The sequence below is a fragment of the Scardinius erythrophthalmus genome (assembly GCF_964197995.2).
Source record: "Scardinius erythrophthalmus genome assembly, chromosome: 18".
In the NCBI taxonomy this organism is placed as follows: Eukaryota; Metazoa; Chordata; class Actinopteri; order Cypriniformes; family Leuciscidae; genus Scardinius; species Scardinius erythrophthalmus.
The window spans coordinates 11,303,784-11,328,350 of NC_138238.1; the positions used below are offsets into that span (position 1 = coordinate 11,303,784).

The 24,567-nt window shown below is 36.8% G+C and overlaps 2 protein-coding genes across 4 annotated transcripts; both read right to left on the bottom strand.

Moving 5' to 3' along the window:
- Nucleotides 1-938: 938 nt before the first annotated feature.
- slc35f3a (solute carrier family 35 member F3a) lies at nt 939-10,145 on the bottom strand. Of its 3 annotated transcripts, none has more exons than XM_081392064.1 (8): nt 9,658-10,126; nt 9,374-9,588; nt 5,575-5,908; nt 3,839-4,058; nt 3,592-3,717; nt 3,258-3,450; nt 3,064-3,153; nt 939-1,945 (listed from the first exon to the last, which is right to left on the bottom strand). In XM_081392064.1, exons 2-8 carry the CDS (start codon nt 9,582-9,584, stop codon nt 1,695-1,697), a joined length of 1,425 nt encoding a protein of 474 aa, XP_081248190.1. In that variant the 5' UTR covers nt 9,585-9,588; nt 9,658-10,126; the 3' UTR covers nt 939-1,694. The 3 variants fall into 3 exon arrangements, with proteins under 3 accessions (XP_081248190.1, XP_081248191.1, XP_081248189.1); XM_081392065.1 differs by having other exon boundaries at nt 1,082-1,945; nt 9,374-9,657; nt 9,951-10,145; XM_081392063.1 differs by having other exon boundaries at nt 1,082-1,945; nt 9,951-10,126.
- A 5,682-nt stretch (nt 10,146-15,827) lies between these two features.
- Nucleotides 15,828-20,719, bottom strand: kcnk1a (potassium channel, subfamily K, member 1a). Its single transcript, XM_081393443.1, has 3 exons — nt 20,167-20,719; nt 18,043-18,438; nt 15,828-17,723 (listed from the first exon to the last, which is right to left on the bottom strand). Exons 1-3 carry the CDS (start codon nt 20,519-20,521, stop codon nt 17,458-17,460), a joined length of 1,017 nt encoding a protein of 338 aa, XP_081249569.1. The 5' UTR covers nt 20,522-20,719; the 3' UTR covers nt 15,828-17,457.
- Between the last annotated feature and the right edge of the window lie 3,848 nt (nt 20,720-24,567).

Below are 24,567 nucleotides of genomic sequence, written 5' to 3' on the forward strand. Positions count from 1 at the left end.
GTCCAAATTAAAACAATTCCCCATCGTCCAAATTAAACAATTCCCCATCGTAAGTACACATTGATGGCCTAAGACACGAAACGAGCGGTTTGTGTGAGAAAATGAACAGTATTTATATCGTTTTTACCTCTTGTAACACAGCACACGTCCAAATGATCTGACGGCGCGAGCGGGTATAGATATATACATAGATGTCGCCTTGGCTACGGTTTCGTTTCAATGAACTGCAGTAGCAAAGGCGACATCTATGAATATATCTATACCCGCCCGCGCCATTAGATCATTTAGACGTGTGCTGTTTTCAAGAGATAACAACGATATAAATACTGTTCGTTTTCTCACACAAACCGCTCGTTTCATGTCTTAGGCCATCAATGTGTACTTACGATGGGGAATTGTTTTAATTTGGACTCTGTGCTTGTGTTTTGATACAGTGACCATCGACCTGCATTATATGACTGACAGACAAGAACGGTTTGACCTAAAATATCAAAATTGAAACTACTGCGGAAACAAAGACACCTACATCTTGGATGCCCTTGAGGTAAGCTAAAACATATCAAAAATTAATTTCAAAGTGAACTATCCCTTTAATTATATCATTAACTTTAACACTCTTGAGTCTGGAGTCATATAGGAGAGTTTGCTGTTGGACCTCAAGGTATATATATGTAACTTTTTGAGGATCAAAAAGCTTTTAAAGGTTAAGGTACAATATTGTACCCTTGAGGGTACAGCCCCAGTGACAAGCCATTGTACCCCTAAAGGTACAATTATGTACTTTATTTTCTGAGAGTGTATATGAATTCCCTGTGTATTGCCCTGTGATATGTAAAATTATGTGAGATTTTTATATATATATATATATATATATATATATATATATATATATATATATATATATATATATATATATATATATATATATTTAAACAATACCTGTAGCAAATTTCTATTAAATTTACAAATGACGGATTGTGTATATATTTTATTTATAATCACATTTATAAATATATATCTTATTGACCCCCATATATAATGTTTTTTTCTTCTTTTCTTCAGATAAATATGCTACAATATACATATGATATACATTCTTTCTTTATTATTGCTAATGAGAAGTAACAAAAATCATCCTTACAAAGGTTTACATGAAGCCTTAATTCCACAGGAATATTTGAAACAAGTATTGCCACTGATATAATGTAAGACAATAATCTGAAGAATGGGTATAGCCTATCTCACAGATTATATGAGAGGCCATAACACTGTCAAATACATATGCAGAGTATATAGAACCAATTTGAGATTACAGCTCATATCAGGAGTACTATTTTATGCTGAAGAGTGTGATGATGTGTCAGCAGTGGAGATACTGGCATTATACAAACATTAAACAGAAGCAACAATGCAATGTTCAAATCTAGACTCACAGCTGTGCTTAAAAATGAAAAATGGCTCGTACTTGTATCGGTTAACAGGTGAACCAATCAAACTTTGCATAGAATTGTTAAATATCTTCTATATCTATAACACCCTCATTTGAGGATCTGTACCAACCATTTAATCTCTCTAAGCAGCGATTGCCGTTCAATTTGATGTGCAGTACATCTAAATTTTATCACAAATGTGGAAGACTGGTGCCCATACGGATCTTATGGGATGAATAAAACGCTGTTTTAAACGCTGCTTAGTCAGTGGACACTGGGAGTAGTTTTGGCGTTGCAGTTCTTGGCCTCTCTTGGCCTGATGTGAAGCGTCTCTGAATGTTTGTCTCTGGCGCACTCTTGTGGCTCTTCTCGCTTGTGCAGCATTGATCGTAAGTGTGGCAGGCACTGGTCCCAATCCTCGGGCAGCAAGAGCAAAAGGAAGCCCAAACAAATGATGGACACCGCAATGATGCGTACACTGTTGAGCTGGATCTCACACATGTAGCGATCTATGACTGGAGTGGAGAAGATTTATGGTGGTCACTCGGTTATTACTTCAAAACGTTTGAATAATTTGATCTTAAAAACAAAGATGCTAATGTAATCAGGGATATTTGGAAAATATGTCAACTATATGAAATTTCTAGTAAATTTAAACCTTTTCAAAAGCTTGGGGTCGGTAATTTCTTTTGGGGAAAGGATGCATTCAATTGATCAAAAGTGACAGTAACAATATTTATAATGCTACAAAAGATTTCAGTTTCAAATAAATGCTGTTATTATGAATTTTCTATTCATCAAAGAATCATGAAAAAACACATCACGGTTTCTACAAAAGTATTAACAGCACAACTGTTTTCAACACTGGTAATAATAAGAAATGTTTCTTGAGCAGCAAATCAGCATATTAGAATGATTTCTGAAGGATCATGTGACACTGGACACTGGAGTAATGATGCTGAAAATTTTTAAATACATCAACATAGAGACAGTTATTTTAAATTGTAATCATATTTCACAATGTTACTGTTTCAGTGTATTTTTGATCAAATAAATGCAGCCTTGTTGAGCATAAAATATTTTTTTTTTACTGACATCAAACTTTTAGTGTATATAATGAGGTTGAAGGAGTAAATTAAACTAATTTATTCAGCCTCATGTTGTTCTAGACCTGCAAGCTTGCTTTCCTCGTGAAACCCAAAATGAAATGTTTAACAGAATGTTGACGCTGTATTTAAAAAAAAAAAGAAAAACATATGCAATCCATAAGCGCTATATTCACATTCCTTATATGGAAAATAGCAGCGACATTCCACTAAAAATCCTCATTACAGGTCTGACGCGAGACTGAGTAAAAGATGAAAAAAATATTCCTGTATAAACATATTCAAATTGCACAAATGAGTTTTTAAAGCAGAGATTTTCAGGAAAACAAAATTTCAATTTCATGCTGTTATATTTTTCATGATTATGGTGCTTTTTTGTCAATATTTACTTTCAATGTATAGAAAAGAGCAGAGTTAACATACAGTCTTAGCATCTCCTTTTGTGGATTACAGAAGAAATAATAAAACAAATTTGTAAGAACATAACAGTATAGGCTAACTCATTTTGAAAACAACAAGTGACTCACCAGCGTTGACAGGAACACTGAGGACAACGCCCAGAGAAATCAGGGTAGGAAGTGTTACCAGAACACCAAAATTCAAGAGGAAGTTGAACACTAAGAAGGCAACCAAAGAAAAATCAACATTGCTAATAATTGTAAGGGAAGATGGCTATTCAAGTACATAAGAGAAGCTTGTGTGTTTGTGTCCATCGTCTTACCCAGCAGAAGAGCGGACATGCCACAGATGCTTGGCCATGGCAAATCTCTAGGTGAAACAAAGTCCTCGGCCCCCGTGAGAAGCAGGATCAGAGGTACAGCGCTAATGAAGACCAAATTAGCTCCGCCGAGGACTGTAAGATACACTGCTGCTTCACCCAGCTTTGCATTACCCAGAACAAGCTTGAACAGAACCTGAGGAAACATGTGCATTTATGCATTTCTGAACAGCTGAAGAGAGAATGAAGCAATTAAATGTTCATTTGAAATATAGGTCAATGGTGTATGACAGTCTAAGATGTGTTTGTTGTGCTACACTATATAATCCTCTCTTACTTTGTATATTGCTGCTGTTGATGCAGACGCAACCACAAGGGAGATGCCAATCACAGAATGGCTGTGGAAACCATCGGCATATGTCATCATAACAATGCCCCCAATGGCTAAAATGGCCGCTACAATCTGTGTTTTAACAAAGTACATTGTAATAAAAAGGAAAATCCACAGCAGACTCTCAATTACACACAAGAGTATAGCCACTATTAAAGCATTTTATACAACAATTGCTACATAACAGACTCACCCGCACCCCCATGAAGCGATCCCGCAGGACAATCCAGGATATTAGGAAGACAAAGGCACGGCTACAGCAGAAGAGGGCACAGGCATCAGTGGCAGGGATTCTGCGAAGGCCTTGCAGGTACAGGTAGCTGGTGAGAGTCCACAGCACTCCAAACGGAGCCACGCGAGAGAGCAGCATTCTCAGTGGCAGCCCGTCATCTCCCAAGAACTGACAACACTCTCTATTGTGAATCCACACACATGCAAATAATCTATCATACCATCATTTATCATTCTACCATTTACAATATTCATTTTTGTAGCATAGATTGCCAATTGTTTGGGCACACCTGACTGTTCTTGATTGTATCTAAAATTCAAATCTAAAATCTTATGCTTAATTGCTAAAAGAAATTAGGATGTTAAAAGTGAGAGCAAAGACATTTATAATGTTACAAATGATTTCTGTTTCAAATAAATGCTTTTTTTTTTTTTTTTACTTTCCATACATCAAAGAAAACACAAATGAAGAGTTCAGATGCAAAGCCTCTAAGTGCCATCTGAAATTTTCTTCTAGAATGATCATTTTTATAAAGCTTATATATTTAAGTTAAGTAATTTCACTTAAATGACAATTAATAGGTAATTTGCATTGCCATTTAAGTGAAATTATTGAACTTAAATATACGAGCTTGATAAAAATTATCATTCTAGAAGAAAATTTCAGATGGCACTTAGAGGCTTTTGCATCTGAACTCTTCAAATATATTAAGCAGTAAAATTGTTTTCATCCCTGATAATAATAATGAATGTTTCTTGGGCCCCAAATCAGCATATAAGACTGTTTTGTTTTTCAAGTATCGACATTCCATTTAATCACAGCTATTTTAAATTGTAATAATGTTACTATATTTCTGTTTTTACTGTATTTTTGATTTAAAAAAAATGCAACACTGGTAAGCATAAGAGACTTCTTTCAAAAACATACAAATATCTTTACGGACTCTGGTAAGTGAACTTTTGAAGCTTTTATTGCTAATACTGCTGTAACTTTTATCATATCAAAAATAACCACCATTACATTTCCACAGTAAATTGCCAAAATGTGTGTGTGAGGGGAAAATGTACTTACAATAGTAAACAAAATCAAAAAAGCCTTTGGATAATGTGTAATGTTAATCAACATTGGGCAAGGAAAGTCATTTCAGAGGTGGAGAAAGTAATTACATTTTTAAGATTACAAAAGACAAAACATTTTAAGATGTTTTTTAAAAAAAAAAAAAAACATTTTTTCTTGCACTGACGTACACAATAAGCTGTGCACATTGAGAACGTTTTAATAAACAGATTTTGATTTCATGATGAAGAAGAACTAGTGCTAAAACATATCCAATTTAGATAGAAACGAGGGCAACCCTGTTTGTGTTAAATTACACCTACTTCCAAAAGTGCTGCTCAGTACAAAAGACTAAACCTTTAAAAAAATCGGCAGTGCTGAACTCATGAAAAGGACAAAAATGCCATGGGACATTGTTAAGAAAATGAGGTTAAGGTCAAGTCCTCTATCTGAGCAGCCTAGCCCAAAAGAACTGCAAAGTCAACAGTCACTCTGGTTCTGCAAGCCAAATTGAAGTGTCTGCATAAATCAAAACTATTACACAGTGCAGCACTTTTGCAAAGAGTTCTCAATTTGAAACTCAGTGAAGTTTCGTAGGCCACAGAATCAGAAAGATCTACTTGCATCAACCCGTCTCTCACCTGAAGCGCTGTTTGGGGCTCTGTCTGTCCTTGCTACAGCACAGGTGACCCAGGTAGTAAAGAGGGAAGATGGCACAGTTCCAGGAGGTGGAGAACCAAGTGAGGGTGAACGGGACATTTAAGCGTCTGACGGTTATTTTGGCCAACTGAGTGCAGCCTGTCCAAGACGCACAGATGCAGATGACCATAGCGACACCCCACAGTGCTCGGCGCAGGAGGACTGCAGTCGTACACAAACAGCAGCGGAGCCTCTGCAGCCTGTTCACACAACCTGATTTGACTGTTTCTGTTTCTACCTTCACTTCCACCTTCTCGCTGCCGGACTGGTCCTCCTCTGCAGATACAGACAGCATAATAAATTCATAAGAATAGCCACAGGCATTTAACTGTACTGCCAACTCTTTCCTTTCAGCAGTAAACTTTCATGAAGTACTATAGGAGAAATTTGCATAATGCTTACAAAGCTTAAATGCAGCAAATAAAAGATATATAATAATATAATTTCTGAAGTGTAACATTTGTAAGACAACTCAAATCAAGTAATATTTCAACATAAACCTGGAATTTGACAGCAGGAATCAAGCAAAGTTTGAGGTCGGTAAGAATTTTTAAAAATGTTTTTAAAAGAAGCCTCTAATGCTCTCCAAGGCAGCCTTTATTTGATTTAAAAAAGTAAAAACAGTAATACTGTGAAATATTATTACAAAAATAACTGTTTCCTGTTTTAATCCATTTTAAAATGTACTTTATTCCTGTGATGGCAAAGCTGAATTTTCAGCATCATTACTCCAGTCTTCAGTGTCACATGATCCTTTAGAAATCATTCTAATATGCTGATTTGTTGCTCAAGAAACATTTCTTATTATCAATATTGAAAACAGTTGAGCTGCTTAAGGAGTTGATTAATAGAAAGTTCAAAAGAACAGCATTTATTTGAAAATCTTTTGTAACATTATAAATGCATTTGCTGTCACTTTTGATCAATTTAATGCATCTTTGTGGATATATATATATATATATATATATATATATATATATATATATATATATATATATATATATAGATATATACAGATGCTGATATAGTATAAATTATTAATTAAAAAAAGTCAGCACAAACTTTTAAATGGTACTGTATAAGGCCATATTGTGAACTAAAGTCACAACTGTGAGATAAAAATTGCAATTGTAAGAAATAGTTAATTTCTTTTTACTCTGGGATTGAAACAGACATGATTTTAAGACATGATTGTAAGACATGATTATAAAACATTATAAAACAAGATACAAGAACAGATAAGAAGCCATACACAAGATCGTCAAATGTATTGCTGTCCATTGCACTGAAGATGTAACATAGTTTTTCCTGCTATGCAGAAATCCATTAATTGTTTTACAAGGCATCTCATTTCTCCTTTATGTACCATACTTGTGTCCTCATGGCATGTCAGAAGACATTTAGTATGTGCTGTCCAGAACCAGCCAGGTTTGAGGGATAGAACTGTCAGTGCAAAGAGGACAAGGAGGCAGACAGACTGTCCCCAAGTAGCAGTCAGTCAACACAAACGAATGTGACCCTCACCATAGCCACACCACGGACCAAAGTCTGGGATAGATAATGTGATACGAGTGCCAGCTCGGTGCTGCGCATATTGACCCAGGTATTACGAAGTAATGCTAAAGTGGTTAAAGATTGGGCCTCTAAACCCACTGATTCAAAAACCCAGCCTATCGGCAGTCTGGACATCAAAACATGCTGAACTGCCGGCTATAGTTTTTAAAGATGAATGCAGCTTATGCTCTCAGGGGGGTTTAGAGGTCTCAACTGCTTAAAGGGATAGTTCACTTTGAAATTAAATTTTGGTATGTTTTTAGCTTACCTCAATGGCATCCAAGATGTAGGTGTCTTTTTTTCTGCAGTAGATTCAATTTTGATATTTTTAGGTCAAACCGTTCTTGTCTGACAGTCATATAATGCAGGTCGATGGTCACCCCCTCAAAGAGCATGCACAGAGTCCAAATTAAAACAATTCCCCATCGTCCAAATTAAACAATTCCCCATCGTAAGTACACATTGATGGCCTAAGACACGAAACGAGCGGTTTGTGTGAGAAAACGAACAGTATTTATATCGTTTTTACCTCTTATAACACAGCCACGTCCAAGTGATCTGAGGGCGCGGGCGCTTCCTGCTGTCTGACGTGTGCGCAGACTGGTACAGACTTCGTTTTCTCACACAAACCACTCGTTTCGTGTCTTAGGCCATTAATGTGTACTTACGATGGGGAATTTTTTTAATTTGGACTCTGTGCATGCTCTTTGAGGGGGTGACCATAGACCTGCATGATATGACTGTCAGACAAGAACGGTTTGACCTAAAAATATCAAAATTGAAACTACTGCGGAAAAAAAGACACCTACATCTTGGATGCCCTTGAGGTAAGCTAAAACATACCAAAATTTAATTTCAAAGTGAACTATCCCTTTAAGGGTACATTTAAGGAGCTACTGTGGTAAGTTTCAATATGTACATGTACATGCAGGAGAGGCTTGAGTTAACTAACTGCACAACAAAGACATGACAATGTATGGGTTATTAATTAAAACTACTAAAAACAAATTTCAGTTAATTTGCCAAGGCAAAATTTTTCATTTCATTTAGTTTAACCTGATGTACTAAAATAAAAATTCATAAAACTATATAGACATTCAGTAGGCCTATATATAAAACAGACAAAAACACACAACAAAGTTAAAAAATGTTTTAGTTCGAAATAAAATTGCTATGATGCAGTCAGTGGAGGAATTGAAATGAGAATTGAGAGAGACCTCGTCTACCCCTGATGACTCAGCAAATCTGGGCTCTGACTCAGTTACCATCTTATGCATATAGAATCAGTGCCAGAGCTGCACATCATAACTCTGGCTACAGTGCTCAGCTCAAATACAACAATAGATACATCATTCGCTAAACAGATATTTTCAGAATATGATTTTTTTTTAAATAACATAAAAAATTCCATTTTTTTTGAGTACTACATATACACATATAGATTAGAAAGTAACAGAAAAAAGTTGTCTAGAAATGACTCAGCTGTTTTTCAAATGGGTCATAGATTTTGTTGCTTGTGCGTGGGGTTGCGGAGGAGCTCAGATAGACGCAGGGGTGTGAAGTTGGACACTGATTGATGTGTTTGTTTACAGCTCACCTCTTGTGTAAAAAAAAAAAAAACATCTATCAAACTAATAGCCTGGACAAACAGCTGAAAAGCAAAAAGAAACAGTCCTCGCTTGAACCTTTAAGCCACCTTGAAACTTTTAAGGACTTACTACATAATGCATGTAACAGCCATATAATGCAATATAATGAAACGCGTGTAATACGATTTTTTTAATTATTGTGACGTATACCCGAGTGAAACGGCTTCTCTCCAACAAGTAAAATGTAGGTCAGGATTTGATTTTGTCCACTGGGAATTGATTGGATGGTTGTGGTTTGCTTCTGCTGTGATCTCATGTGAGTGACAGGTTGTCCCGCCCTCACGCCAGTAAACACGTCATCAGAGAAAATATGTCATTGCAAGAGGGAGGGGAAGTTATTTTAACAGATATCCCATAAATTAACTACAATGACTAATAAAGTGCACGGATAAATCAAAATTGCAATATTAAGTAAAAAAAGAAAAAAGAAAAAAAGAATTGTCTATGTTGAGTTCATGGTGAATTTAACTTATATAATATGTCTTTCAATCTCTACCTTTAACATAAACACATGCATAAATCAAGTGTAGGCTACTACCTCTGAGAGACGCGTTCCAGGGCACATAGCCATAGTAACCAGTGATCCTCAGAATCCGCTCTTCTATGGATGCGTTGTTGATGTACTCGACAGATCTCGATGACTTCAATTCTTCATTTAGTTCTTCATCAATGACGAGGGATTTCAGCTGTCTGATCTCAGGACTGATATCTGACAATCGGCGCGGACTCATGTCTGAAGGCTTTATCATTCCCCTGAAGTTAAAGAAGAGACATCAGAACACAGTGGATCTCAGCGGAAATGTAGAGCTTAGAAGAACCAACCTGCATGTAAACACAACGCCAACACTGCAAATTAGAGGCACGACACAACGCAATACGACAAAATGCTGCCAATCAATGAAACTGTACAAAACTGCGAGAGGCAGAACTTGCAGTTGCGCTGAACCGCTGTCTTAAACAGACAATAGTGTAAACTTGTTTATGGTACTTATCACTGCAAGCAAGACGAATGCATTTAAAGGACTAAGGATGCATTTAAATTCAATCAGCAGTTCGTGCGCACGCGCTCATTTTGAAGCCTCTCATATTTATTCGCCAAGAAATGCATAACTCACTCTGAGACTGAGAAGTTCTGTTTCTTTCGGCACTCTGATTAGCCCATTTTAAGAAGTATTTAAAGAATCAAGCGTTTAAATCGTGACTGTTCAGGGTAGTCAAAATGCGATGCGTTGAGCTGGAGCTTCTCTGCCGTATGAAGACACGACCACCTGTGACCGCAGTGCGCCTGCGCGGACCCAAATTCTGAGACCCAGTAAATTATGAGTTTCCAATCTAATCCATGGATGCTTCATCTTCTATGGACGATTTTACACATGCGGACCACCAAAATACTATCTTAAAACACACTTTTCAGACTCACTATAATTTATTTAATTTGGTCACTAACAATGTCCAATAGTGCATGCGCATAAATCATAGGAAAATTGTCTTCTTTTTTTTTTTTAAATCACGAGCATTCAGTGGAGGAAATATCTTTTGTAATAAAATGGCAGACTCAAGGCTAATTTCATATAGCTAGTATGTATATTAATTGCACACAAATATATATTGCATTATTTGCAAAAACCTTCGGTCTAGGTCTGAGACTGTGTCACTTTCTATCAGAGGTGGACAAAGTACTTCCTTACTTGAATGAAAGTACAGATGGTCAAATATTAGCCTACTCAGTTACAAGTAAAAGTTGTAAAGACCGATTTTTACTTAAGTAAAAGTACAGAAGTACTTAAAAAAGTAAATGTCAATGCATTGTTTTATTATTGTTGCATTGTTGTATGTAATACTTACAGTACCTTTTGCCTCTAAAGCAACCTAGTGAATACACCTACCAGTTAGTAGTATTTCATATACCAGTTAGTAGTATCTGTGGAATTAAGAGCTTTTAGAATGTGATAAAACCTATAGAAATTAAACAGTTGAACAACAGCCATAATCATCTTCTTTTTTATTTATTTAACACTCTTACCACCCCAACAACAAAAGAAGTACACATCTATGTAGTGGAGTAAAACTTACAATATTTGTCTTTCAAATGTAGTGAAGTTTCCAGAAAAAAAATAATACTCAAGTAAAGTACAGATACTCTTTCCTTTTATTTTGCACAAATGCACAAATTAAAAGGAAAGAGTATCTGTACTAAAACTTACAATATTTGTCTTTCAAATGTAGTGAAGTTTCCAGAAAAAAAATAATACTCAAGTAAAGTACAGATACTCAAGTGTACTTAAGTGTATACTCAAGTAAATGTACTTTGTTGCTGTCCACCTCTGATGACAAAGGACCCCGTTGTAACATCCTACAAGGTGAAAAAAAAGAATGACATCTAGTCGAGAAGACTAGCAATAATACTAACGTTAATCAGATATTGGTTGTGTCAGAAATCACCCTTATACCCTCATATCAATATCAAATTTATTTCTAGAACACAGTTCCAGTAGTGGGATTGAATGTTACATTGAATAAGTGCACTCAATAACGTCCACAATTGTTTCAGACACTGTTCCCTCAAATCGTGTCCGATTTAAAGTCTCTATGAAAAGTGTTTTGGCTTTTAGTATGAATATGTTAGCCTTACTTTTATCTATAAGCTAGTGTACTCCAAAACAATGACAAAATTCGCATTTAGAAGACCAAACCCAATGTTGAAAATGAAAATCAGGTTGATGTCAGAATCCAACACCAGATTGACGTTGAACAGCATTCAACAACATTGAATAGATCTTGTATTGTGGTTGAAAATGAAAATCGGGTTGACGTCAGAAACCAACATCAGTCATTTCTTTTATTTCAGTCACGACTTTTCTTTCCAACCAAAATCCAACATCTGTCCGACGCCCTGTTCTGACGCCAACCCGACTTTCATTTCCAACCAAAATCCAACGTCTGCAACCAAAATCATTTAGTGGAGTAAAAAGTACAATATTTGTCTTTCAAATGTAGTGACGTTAAAGTAAAAAGTTAAAGTTAAAGAAAAAAATAATACTCAAGTAAAGTACAGATACTCAAAAGGTGTACATAAGTACAGTACTCAAGTAAAGGTACTTTGTTATGTCCACCTCTGCTTTTTACACAATAATTTCCACATCCTTGTTGTGTTGCTCTTGTGATGCACATTAAATTTAGCTGAAGCGCAGGGTATTTTCCTTTAGGTGAACAGCTACACTGCAGCAAACACAGCAGCCCAGCACAGCCCATCTGTCTGGCACAGCAGAGATGCCAGTGCATGGCAGGGGGAAAGAAGGAAACTGGCCAAGACTTAGATGAGGAAGGAAGTGGATTTCGGAGGTTGGTAAACTTCCCATGAAGACAACATTGTAGGCAAAGCCTGTTTTTTCCCACACAGAGTTTTAGACTGATCCCAGATGTACATCATACATGCTCATAATATGCATAATGTTTTACATTCCAGAAGATATGTGAGTGGTACCTGACCATGCTAAACTCAATAACACCAATTCTATGGTGTTGTGGGTGGTTACCAGGGTGTTGCTATGCGGTTGCTAATGCATTCTGACTGGTTATTAGCATTTGTTTTGTGCGTTACAAACACTGTATTAAAATAATGTCTCATCTGTTAACATAGATAATACATTATCTAACTAACCATAATGCTTAAAATAACCATCATTTTTAAATCATTAATCTTTGTAAACATTAGTACAAATCTAATTGTTCATTGTTTGTTCTTAGTTCAGAGTGCATTAACTAAAACAACTTTTGATAAAAATGCATTAGTAAATGTTGAAACTACATCATTGACTAAGATTAATAAATGCTTTAGAAGTATGTTCATTGCTCATGTTAAATAAAATAATTAATGTTAACATTGAAAACTTATTGTAAAGTGTTACCAGTTATTTTAGCAAATTTAACAAAGACAAAACCAATTTTATTTTCACATTAACAAAATTGCAACAAAAACCTGTGAATTTGCTATTTGTTATAAAAAAAAATGAAAGCCAGATTTCTAAATGAAATAGCAGAGGAAAGAAAAGCAAGACTTTAAGACAGTAAGTTGCGGATTAAAAAGATCTATGCTGGTTATCAAAGCCAGTCTTAATAAAACACCTTAAAATCATCATAATGTCACTCAGATTAGCTTTTCAGCACTTAATCAAATGTATAAGCTTTTACCTTTCTTTTTGAGGACATAGTTGCACACAGGGTGCTGGAGTTTGGTCCCCTTTCTGCATTGCGCCGGCACATCATGTGTGGGGATCTTTTCCCTGCAGTGTGGCAGCTTCACAGTCCACAGCCAGGTTTTGAAAGATGGCTAGCTGTGGGGGTGTGAGCCACGGTGTGTGTATGTGTGTGTGTGTGTGTGTGTCTGAAGGGGAGTTCATTGTAACTGGTTGGCACCTATCGATCGGAAGATCCGTCTCCACCGCCTCAGTCAGGAGACCTGCTTAGCTAAGCAAAAACTTCTGACAGCGCCATCAATACCCTCCCGACACCTTCCGTTGGAGAACGCCGTGGGGAGAAGCCACTGTATATGCTAAACTCAAAATTGAGCTTGGCACACACTGTAGCGAGACCTGACATCTAATGAAGTAGACTGGCTTGGATAAACACAGGCCATGGGAGAGGGAGTTTAATTGAAAAATCTTGGGTGAGAACTATCGAAGCGCTGGTGGAGATCATTCACATTTATCAAGGACAAACCAAAGGCAAAGTTAAAAGGAGACATTTATAGATAAAAACTGCAGTATTCAATAGTTTGTTCTCTTTAAGGAGAACAGAAGGGATGCCACCTGGGACGAGATGTTTTTTCCGAAGTGAAAAGATAAAATTAGACCCTTGGGGTAAGATGGTTCCCCCATGATTTGGTGCAGTTATTATTTTTAATTTAATATTTATTGTAATTCATGGGGTTATTTTCAGTAATTCCATAAGTTAAATGTACATTTTAGACATATAACCTATGAGCTGAGTGAAATCATTCATGTTGCTGTTATGTCATATCTTTAAATAGGGAAATGTGATATGTATAGTTGTATGTATAGTTAATCTTTCAACAGTAAAATACCTTTACCTTTGGTACCACACATCCAATTTTCAATGGGAAAGTAAATTCAAGAGATCTCTTTAATATCTATGTTCTTTCTCCTAGATAGCCTAACAATGAGACTGAATGGAGATGAAATGGAGATTTTTGATCTCGTGTTTGTTTCCGAAGATATTTCAGTAATGTCTCAGATTGTTGACATTGTCAGATATCTCAAATATTTCACATCAAATACTTCTGAAGCAAAATTATTTATACTAATTTCTTACTTTTTTATTATTTAAATGTTTTTAAGTATTTGCTATAATAACCATATTCACATTAATATTGAGTAATTTTACTGTTTGTCAGCAAATGTCTATTGTGCCTATTTTTTTCTCCCTAAGAATTTTAGAAGAAATATGTGACCCTGGACCACAAAACCAGTCACAAGTAGGGTATATTTGTGGCAATAGCCAACAATACGTGGTATGGGTCAAAATTATCGATTTTTCTTTTATGCCAAAAATCATTAGATTAGGATATTAAGTAAAGATCATGTTCCATGAAGATATTTTGTACATTGGTAGGACCGTGAATATATATATATATATATATAAATTGTGAGTGGATGCAGCAAAAACGCAAACATAAATAGAAAACTTTAAAGGCGATTTTCTCAATGTTTCGATTTTTTTGTACCCTCAGATTCCAGATTTTCAAATAGTTGCATCTCTGCCAAATATTGTCCTATCCTAACATCAATGGAAAGCTTATTTATTCAGCTTTCGTGTGATGCATAAATCTCAATTTAAAAAAATTGACCCATGTGATCCACGGTTTTGTGGTCCAGGGTCACGTATCTCATATTAAGTCAGTACAGTAAATGAAGCATTACTGAGATCTGAGGTATAGGAAAAAAATTAAATTGTCATTTGAATGGTAATAGTGAATCAAAAATAAAAACCAACAGATACTAACAAGAAATCATTCTGAATACCAAATATATTAAAAAACAGTTTCCCCATGATAGAAAGAAATTATTTACCTTTGGAGAACCCCCTGAAATATAAACTCCTATATCGGCTATACAAGCAAAATACATTGTCCATTAAATGAATAGTTCACTTTAAAATGAAAATTCTGTCATCATATACTCACCCTCATGTTGTTTCAAACCCATATGAATTTCTTTCTTCTGCTGAACAGAAAGGAAGATATTTAGAAGAATGTCAGTAACCAGACACTTTCTGGGTCTTATTGACTTCCATAGTAGGAAAAAAATATACTATGGAAGTCAATGGGACCAGAAAGTGTCTGGTTACTGACATTCTTCTAAATATCTTCCTTTCTGTTCAGCAGAAGAAAGAAATTCATATAGGTTTGAAACAACATGAGGGTGATTATATGGTGACAGAATTTTTATTTTAAAGTGAACTATTCCTTTAACAAACTCACTGTTCTCAACGATATCGTATGCTGTGATGATAATGAGTGCAACAATCAGGTGAATGTCTAGGGGAACTCAAGAAGGTCACTTATAGTTTCACATGCTCTAAGCTGAGGACAACTTATTGAAATATGTCCTGTTCAAGTTTAACAAGGTGAGCTCAGCTGCGGGGCCTTGTTAACATAACCTCGGCTCAATTTCAGCACCACAATTACAGGATGGCATCGAATTCATTTTCAAACAGCAGAGTAAATATCTCTTTTAACAGCACTGAGCAGGCATCCTGATAGACTGTTAACAGACCTTCCAGCTGCTCGGGTCCACAAAGCCTCTTCGCCCCCACTCAGCAAGGTTTAACACACTGATATAGCCTAGCAAGGTAAACTCTGAGAGGTGGAGGAGATGAGTTCGGATTATTTTTTAATATGTGTCCTGCAAATTTTGTTGTGCATGTACAGCATCTTGCTATTTCCTGAAGAATGGACACAATACAATCAGATTATCTATTACCAGTTTATTCTGTTTTGATAAAGTGCGGCTTGAAACATACATTAAATGCACAACTTTCAGCATTTTAAGGCATGTGAAATAAAATTAAAATATAAAACTGAAAAACTATAAATTAATGATAAAATTGGATTGATTTCCTTCAGCAGTATACACAGTCACTCATAAGAGCATATTGATGCACTGATGTCACTTCTGTTTTTTTGCTTACAACACAACAGTAATGGCACTCAATGCACTACAGCACCCTTAGGTGGTGGACACGGCCTACTGCAACAAACAGAACTGCTTCAGGATAGGCAAAAAAACAAAAACAATAATCCCTTTAGTAGATAATTTAATTATACAGCTTTTTGATTGTCTTATGCCTCTACTAAAAATATATTTTAAATTCCCTTTAAGCATTATGAAAAAAAAAAACACCAGGGACCTGCCCCTGTCTAAAAATTTAATGACACTGGGCATCATACACTCGCAGACTTTGAATAGGCTTCAGGCAGGAATACACTACACAACCTTTACACTAAACAAACGAGGATCAAACACTACCAGACTTTCAAGTTATGAACACAACAAAATTAGGCACAATTGTGCAAATTGCTGCTGCCAAATGAAAACACTAGTTTGATAACATGTTTGATATCCTTTGACGGAATGCTTGGATGGAATCATGAGATAAAAAAAATAAAAAAAGTCGGAGTCTGTGCCTGTATTACACTACGTGATTTTCTGCTAAATCTGTCTACACACGACTGCCTAAAATTGGTATGGCTCAGACTTTTAAAATAAATGTTCCAAAAGGGTCAAAGCAATGCCATAGAAGAACAATTTATGGTTCCCTAAAGAATCTTTTAGTGGACAATTCATAAAAGAACCATTTTTCTTAGTGGGATTTTAAAAATCTAAAGAACCTTTTCCCACTATAAAGATTTTTTTGTGCAATGGAAAGTCTCCATGGATGTTAAAGGTTCTTCATGGAACCATCAATGCCAATAGAGAGCCTTTATTTTTAAGAGTGTAGCACTGACTTGTTCAGACTGCAATCAGGGCAAGAATCTGAACAAAAGATGTGTGGTATATTTCAGCCTAAAGCAATTCTTCAAATTAGAATAGCCAGAAAACATGATTTACATTATTACATCTATAAACCTATAATACAGGATATGGATCCCTTTTAAGTTACCAAACAAGAACCGGAATACAGTATGTACAGCTAGTCTATGACCACTTACCAGTAAACTATTTATTTTCAGAATTCTTTGATGGATTTATCCGTCGCGCACACACACACACACACACACACACACACACACACACACACACACACACACACACACACACACACACGCATGCACGCACGCACCTTGGTCACAACATGTCTTTCAGTTCAGTAGCTGCATGAAAAATATCTGATATTATGATATTATGAACTATTCTACAAATTCATACAATCCTTTTCCACAGCACTGTAACTTACCTTTAGTCGGTGTTTCAAGTATTCATATCTATGGTACGTTTTAGCTAACTTAACAGCAGAGTACACTAACAAAACATTTATGCTCTCAGAGGAGGTGCTTCAGAAACATTGATGTGTCGGGTTCTAGATACAGAATTTCAGGATGCCTCATTGGCCCATTGGTCCATTAGAGGTGGCAGTAGGTGAGGTGGGGACCATGTCATCAGGAAACACATCAGTCTTATCCTCTCTAAATGAGGATGCCTGGTCAGACACAGAGGCAAAGGAGAGGTGATCATGATCCACGATGTTAAGCTGGTCCTCTGTTTTTTGTTTCTTTAGGTAGAAGATCTTCCTGAGCTTCTTCAGCTGCTGAAGTTCACAGAAGGTTTCCAGAACCACCAACATCGCGATCAAGCCCAATATCAGATAAACTGTATAGGAGAAAGACAGATAGGGTTAAAGAGAGATGGAATATGACCCTTGAGGGATCTCTTTAGCAAACTAAGCTAAAGTTCAAGTCCACAGTTAAAGTTCTGCTAAATGTTTCATTGTACTATTTCATGAGATTACTCATTTACTGTATTTTTGATCAAATAAATGCAGCCTTGGTGAACATAAGAGACTTTAAAAATCATTAAGAATACATTCCTGATCCCAATCTTTTGAACAGTAGTGCATGTATGAATGTCAAATAAAATGTACAATAATGGCTCTGTAGATTAACAAGGATTCAACTGATTGTGCACTTACAGGTAATGCCCAATTTATAGAGTTCTCTGAACCTCTGGTGGTAGCCCTCTCCTGGTACATAATCACCCAAGCCAATAGTACTAAGAGAGATGAAGCAGAAATAGAAGGACTCTAGGAAATTCCACTCCTCTTCCAGTACTGAGAAGATGATGGCAGGTATAAGGAAGAAGCAGGAGATGGTAATAATGGCCAGTAGGGCAGCGTGCAGGCCGGCCAGCAGAGGTTTGGACATGCCCCAGCGCCGGTGCAGGTACTCCACAGGCCTGCGGGTACTGAACTCCATGATCCTCTGGACCACCGCAGTCAGGAAGAGCAGGGTGAATGGGATTCCCACCACTGAGTAAATGATGCAGAAGGCCTTACCCCCATCCGACAGAGGAACGGTGTGGCCATACCCTGGAAAGAAAACATGAAGCTCTTTGAAAAGGTCTTTTGCACAATCTAGCATTTTACTCAAATGAACCAGTTAATAATCTGTGTATTAAACATCATCTTAATGACATAAAGAAAAGTCACCAGGAATGTCAAGGTTGTTTCCTTTTGTAGAGCTTAAATACAGCTGGATTAAGTTACATAATCCTTGGAAACACTACACACACTGCATGCTTATCCTTCAGACACCCTTCAAATCGCCCACAGATCATCCACATTGAATTACAAAACCACTACGGCTCCACAGGGACTGCAAATATATGAGTATGCACTTGCTATATTTGTAAGGGTATCCTAATAAATATACTAAAACCTCTAATAATGGACCTGTGACTCTGAGGATGGTCATTATCATTAGAACAGAAAAGGTTCAAAAGTGAGTGTAATGCTGGCCAATAGTGAGCCTACGTTCTGATGTACAACCCAGAAGTGCTGCACTGTTACACTACGTGAACTCACTCAGAAGCCCACACTGAAGAAAATGAATAGTTGAATAAAGTCGTTATTTTTGTTTGTTTTTTTGCGCCCAAAAAGTATTCTCGTTGCTTGATAAACTTAAGGTTGAGCCACTGTAGTCACTTGGACTATTTTAACGATATCTTTACTAACTTTTCTGGGATGGCAGATATTGATTACATATTGATATTGAGTGAGCCAGCTCTCAGATTTCATCAAAAATATCTTAAATTGTGTTCCGAAGATGAACGAAAGTCTTACGGAGTTGGAACAACATGAGGGTGAGTAATTATTGACAGAATTTTCATTTTTGGGTGAACTAACCCTTTAATAAAGCATCTTGAGCACTGACTTTAATGTTAAAGTAGTAACTCAGTCAATTGCCAATTGCATGACACTGCAAGTCATTTGAAATGATGAAGCCCATTAGAAACAACTTGGTCCGTGTGAAATAACATCCAGTTTTTTCTAAAACACATATGTTTTTATCTCATGTGATTGAACTTTTGCAAACAAGTTTAATTAGTAAAAAAGAAAAAAAAGAAATAATAAGCAAAATAAATTCTCTCTCTCTCTCTCTCTTTGTGTGTGTGTATGAAAGAGAGCGTCTAAGCTCCCACTGTATCCTATTTTATTGTTTTATGTTTTTACCTTTTCCTTTTTGCAGATTAAGAAAACAATTTATTTACCTCCTTTTTATTGTCTTATTGTATGTTGGCAAGTACCTAATTAATATATTGCAAATGTTAACAATCAGGGCCAGGCCCATAAAAATTTGTTGACTTTTGACTATTTATGGAGGGAGGGGACCCATTATACAGGCATGTCTCTTTTCTAGAGTTACATGCATGCTTGTTTTAAAGCATATTTTAGTATTTATAAAAAATATAATTGTAAATGTTGGGCTGTTTAACAAGACCATCCAAGCTTGTCAGACAACACAGGCGTAAGCTAAGCTATAGGCTAATGCTTTTATCGAAGATCAGAGAGGACAGGTCGACCTTAATGAAATGACATCAGTGGCCTCTTTTCTGTCTCAGCCTCTAGAGTGAATAATTGTACAGAATGACTTCAGATTATCAGAATCTCACGTAAATAAACTGTGTTAAAATACACACACACACATATATTATATTTGTAAATAAATAAATAAAAATGTATATATATATATATATTTTTTTTTTTAAATAAAAAAAAATCCTATAATAGTGTTGTCAAGAGAATGTCTGTGCTCACCTGTCGTGGAAAGCACAGTGCTGGCAAAGAAGAGTGCAGATGTGAAATCCCAGTTCCAGCTAGTGGAGGCATTATTGAGAACGGACACACCGTAATTACTCGCCTCTAATGCTTTAGCCAGAAACTCCTCAAGTCTTTCATCGGACAGACATTCATTGTCATCTAGAAACTGCTGCTTCACGGCCCGAAGCTCCTCTCGAAGCTTCTCCTCATACGGCAGTTCCACCGCAGAAAACACTAAAGCCCCGAATATCAGAAATATCAGATACGCCGCCACCAATACCAAAAAATACCACGTAGACCTGTAACCTTCTATGACACGCACACAGGAACCTCCCGATAGACACTGAATCATTGTCTCCGCGGCAAAATAGGTGAGATAATTAATACAGGTAACTTAGTCCAGTCCAATAACAGAATAAACTCGTTTCATACAAAGAAATAAACTCTTACAGCTGTCTTTAAGTTATAATTTCCTGTTTGTCTCCTGCCGGTATTGCGGAGCTGATGCGACGGACTATCAGTAGACGCGTTGACAAATCGTACTATGGCTAAGGGCTTTCGTTAATATCCATGAATCTAACGTTCGCCTGTAGAAGGTAACAATGCAACGTCAGCACTACTTAATTAATATTTATAGATAAGCCTTCGCCATTGGACAATGGGCAAATGGACGTCAGCGTTACCTGATTAATATTCATAAGATTGCCTTTGCCGTAGTAGATTTACGTCAGACTCATGACGTCTTGTTCCTCCGCGTGTCACCTTACGCAGATCAGCTTTATTCATCACATTTGGCGCACCCAGTAAGGTAAACCTGAGGAATTTGCCTTTATAAGAGAGAGAGAGAGACAGTTAAGCAAGTTGTCTCAAAGAGACAATAGGTAAGTGAAAGCCCCATTAGAGTCCGCATCTGCTCAAAGACATACTGGGCCATCATTGGGACAGTTTCTGTTAGGCCTACCTGGTAGAACAGGTTTGACCAGGTGGTGATTGGATGGACTAATCATGACAAAAGTTTTGAAAAGTGACCTCAAACAAGGTGGAGGCTTAGGAATCGTATGTCTCCATCTGTTTCTATGTAGCCCATTGAAAGGCTTTTGTAGGCTACTAATGGTTCTGTAGTGTATAGCCAAAATTTGTGTCTGGTTTCTGTGAAGGGCAGTTGTGAGGTGGACTGTCTGCATTTCAGCTATAGTTCAGTTACCTTTTCAGTCTATCATCTGATCAATAAATGTAAATTGAGCCAGAGTATAAAAGTGCCATAGTATCATAAAAGTGGCCCACATCAACTGAACTGTTTCATGTGTCTTGAAGCCATTAGCTGCATGACAAACAAAATATAAAAGTGATTATTGACAGCTATACTTATAAACTCCAGAATAACATCAGTTTGATTCACAAATTAAAGGAACACTCCACTGTTTTTTCATATTAAACTGTTATTCCCTTTACGAAGACGAGTTGATACATACCTCTCTCGTCTCAGTGCGTGCACTCAATCGCTCTGGCGCGCGGCGACACTTTGATAGCACTTAGCTTAGCCCAGTTCATTCATTAGGATCCAAACATAGAGATGAAGCTAGAAGCGACCAAACACCTCCATGTTTTCCCTATTTAAATACAGTTACATGAGTAGTTATACGACCAAGTATGGTGACACAAAATAAAACGTGGTGCTTTTCTAAGCGGGTAAAGAGGATAACTATAATGTATGGTGGAATAGCACTTGGGAGCACTTCGACTCGGCGCAGTAAAAAGTCACGTTGGTTCTAATGACAGAAGTGAGAGGGAGAGGGGGAGAGGATTTTTCAGGAGTGATGATATTACTGCGCTGAAGCACCACGTTTTATTTTGTGTCACCATACTTGGTCGTATAACTACTCGTGTAACTGTATTTAAATGGAAAACGTGGAGGTGTTTGGTCACTTCTAACTTCATCTCTGTTTGGATCCTAATGAATGAACTGGGCTAAGCTAAGTGCTATCAAAGTGTCGCCGCGTGCCAGAGCGATTGAGTGCACGCACTGAGACGAGAGAGGTATGTATCAACTCGTCTTAGTTAAGGGAATAACAGTTTAATATGAAAAAACGGTGGAGTGTTCCAACTTCCTTTAATCATTCAGTCCAGTTTTGTTATTCAGTCACCTGATTCACTGAAAATATCTGACACAAAAGAACAATTCAATCACAAACATGACCAGAGGATGAATGTCAAGATTGTCATTGAATAATAATAATAATGAAAGCTATTTTTTTTTACTTTTTAGGGAATATCACACGTGGAACATAGCACAGAAGTTGTATTTACCATTTTTACAACAAATTAGCTTTTTTGTCTTGTTGGAGCTTGACATCATCTGTCCTCATTCACTTCAAAAAATTCCCCTTGTTTGTTCCAGAAGAATTAAAGCTATGCAAGGTTGGAATGACATAATGACAGAATTTTCTTTTCTTTTTTTCTTTTTTTTTTGTGAACTTGAACTATCCCTTTAATTCATCACATCCTTTGATCTTTAAAACATTTTTTCATTTTAAAAACATGACCCCACCCTGCGTGGCAGCATTACACATCAGGAGATGCATATCTCAATAAACTGGTCTGTGCACATGCTAATCTGAGGTCATCAGTCTGCTCACGTTGACAAGTTCCTTGTGTGACACTGTAAAACAATTAAATAAGGTAAAAGTACAATGAGAAGAATTAAGCCAATCACAAAATGCTCTTGTCATGATTTTAGTGCCTGTTTTCTTGAGTGGCTGGACAGCTTGATGTGGCAGCTGTATTCCTGCACCGCTTGCCATTCTGCAGTATTGCTGCATCATTGGATGACTACACTTTATTCTTGGTATTGAACTGAAGTCAAACTGTGAGAGCTTCCTTTTTATATTCTGTTCTGCTCCTTTGGGTTATTTCTGGATGATCGAGTGAAATGTGAGACCTTAGGCCAGACCAGAGAGCCAGTCGTCAAGGTTGTTGCTTTCACACAGGCACTCAGATCAATGTTATTGTTATAGGCTACTGTAAGTGATATGTTAAAACTAATCTACTACGACAATTATTGACATAAATTTCACTGACAATAAGATTATTATCAAACTATGTTATTCTTGTGAAAATAATCACCAGATAATTCGCTAGATAGAGGTTTTTTAATCTAATAACCATAAGGGTTGATTCACAAAAGAACGCGTTTTTGCGTTGAGCTACTTTTACCTTTTAAACTTAGCCTAAATTAGAATGCTGTGCCATGCGCCAAACGGGAGTGCAACGTGGATTTTTACATTACGTTTACAGTTATGCTTTTAGCAGACTCTTTTATAGAAAGCGACTGACAAAAGAGCCAGCAATATTCGTAATATAGGTCTATAATGCCATGCAGTAAAGTAAGCAAGCCTCAGCAGCGTTTTTGCGTTTAATCCAGAAAACACAACGTTAGTATCTGGTTCCCGTTTGGTTATTTTAGAGAACCAAATAATAACGTTCTAACAAAGCTCTTTTAGGTTTTATTTTTTTGCAACCATAAAATAACATTCCAAGAACGTTGTAGCCTAAGGTTATTTTTAAATAACCTAAAAAAATTACTTGTACAGAAAGACAGTTCCCCAATATTATTATTTGCAACCATCAGAACGTTGCAGGGTGGTTATTTTTAAATAGCCTAAAATAACTTAAAGGCCTACAGAACGGCCCACAATCGTTATTTTTTTAGGTTATTATTTTGCAACCATTATATTGAACGTTAGAATAACATTCTGCAAACCAAAAACTTACATTCTATTTCCGTCAAGAAAACTTTCCTGGCTAACCAAAAACAAACCTTAAAAAAATAATGCTCTGTGAACAAAAAAATATAATGTTATGGGAACCAAAAATTGTTAGCTGGGAACGTGAGACTCAGTGTAATGGAATGTGAAATAAAATTGTAACTTATGCCAGCAGCCATACCACCCTTTAGCCCAAGACTGGTTGCCCACTGAAGGAAGTTAAGCAAGGTTGAGCCTGGTCAGTGCCTGGATGGGAGACCTCCTGAGAAAACTAGGTTGCTGCTGGAAGAGATGTTAGTGAGACCAGAAGGGGGCGCTCATCCTGTGTTCTGTGTGGGTCCTAACGCCCCAGTAGAGTGACGGGGACACCATACTGTCAAAAAGCACCGTCCTTCGGATGAGACGTTAAACCGAGGTCCTGACTCTCTGCGATCATTAAAAATCCCATGGCATTTCTCGTAAAGAGTAGGGATGTAACCCCGCACACATTCCCACAATGGCCCTTGCCAATCAGCCTCCTAATAATCCCCATCCCTTGAATTGGCTCTATCACTCTCTCTCCTCTCTCCACCTAATGTTATAGCTGGTGTGTTGTGAGCACACTGGCGCTGTTGTACTGTGCAATGCTGCCGTC

Coding starts and splice junctions, on each gene's coding strand:
- slc35f3a (XM_081392064.1), bottom strand. CDS start 9,584: ATGATAAAGCCTTCAGACATGAGTCCGCGCCGATTGTCAGATATCAGT. Junction 4,059..5,574: donor AGCCCCAAACAGCGCTTCAG/GTGAGAGACGGG, acceptor GATTCACAATAG/AGAGTGTTGTCAGTTCTTGG. Junction 1,946..3,063: donor CAGTGTTCCTGTCAACGCTG/GTGAGTCACTTG, acceptor TCTCCACTCCAG/TCATAGATCGCTACATGTGT.
- kcnk1a (XM_081393443.1), bottom strand. CDS start 20,521: ATGATTCAGTGTCTATCGGGAGGTTCCTGTGTGCGTGTCATAGAAGGT. Junction 18,439..20,166: donor CACTGTGCTTTCCACGACAG/GTGAGCACAGAC, acceptor TTTTCTTTCCAG/GGTATGGCCACACCGTTCCT. Junction 17,724..18,042: donor CTATAAATTGGGCATTACCT/GTAAGTGCACAA, acceptor TCTCCTATACAG/TTTATCTGATATTGGGCTTG.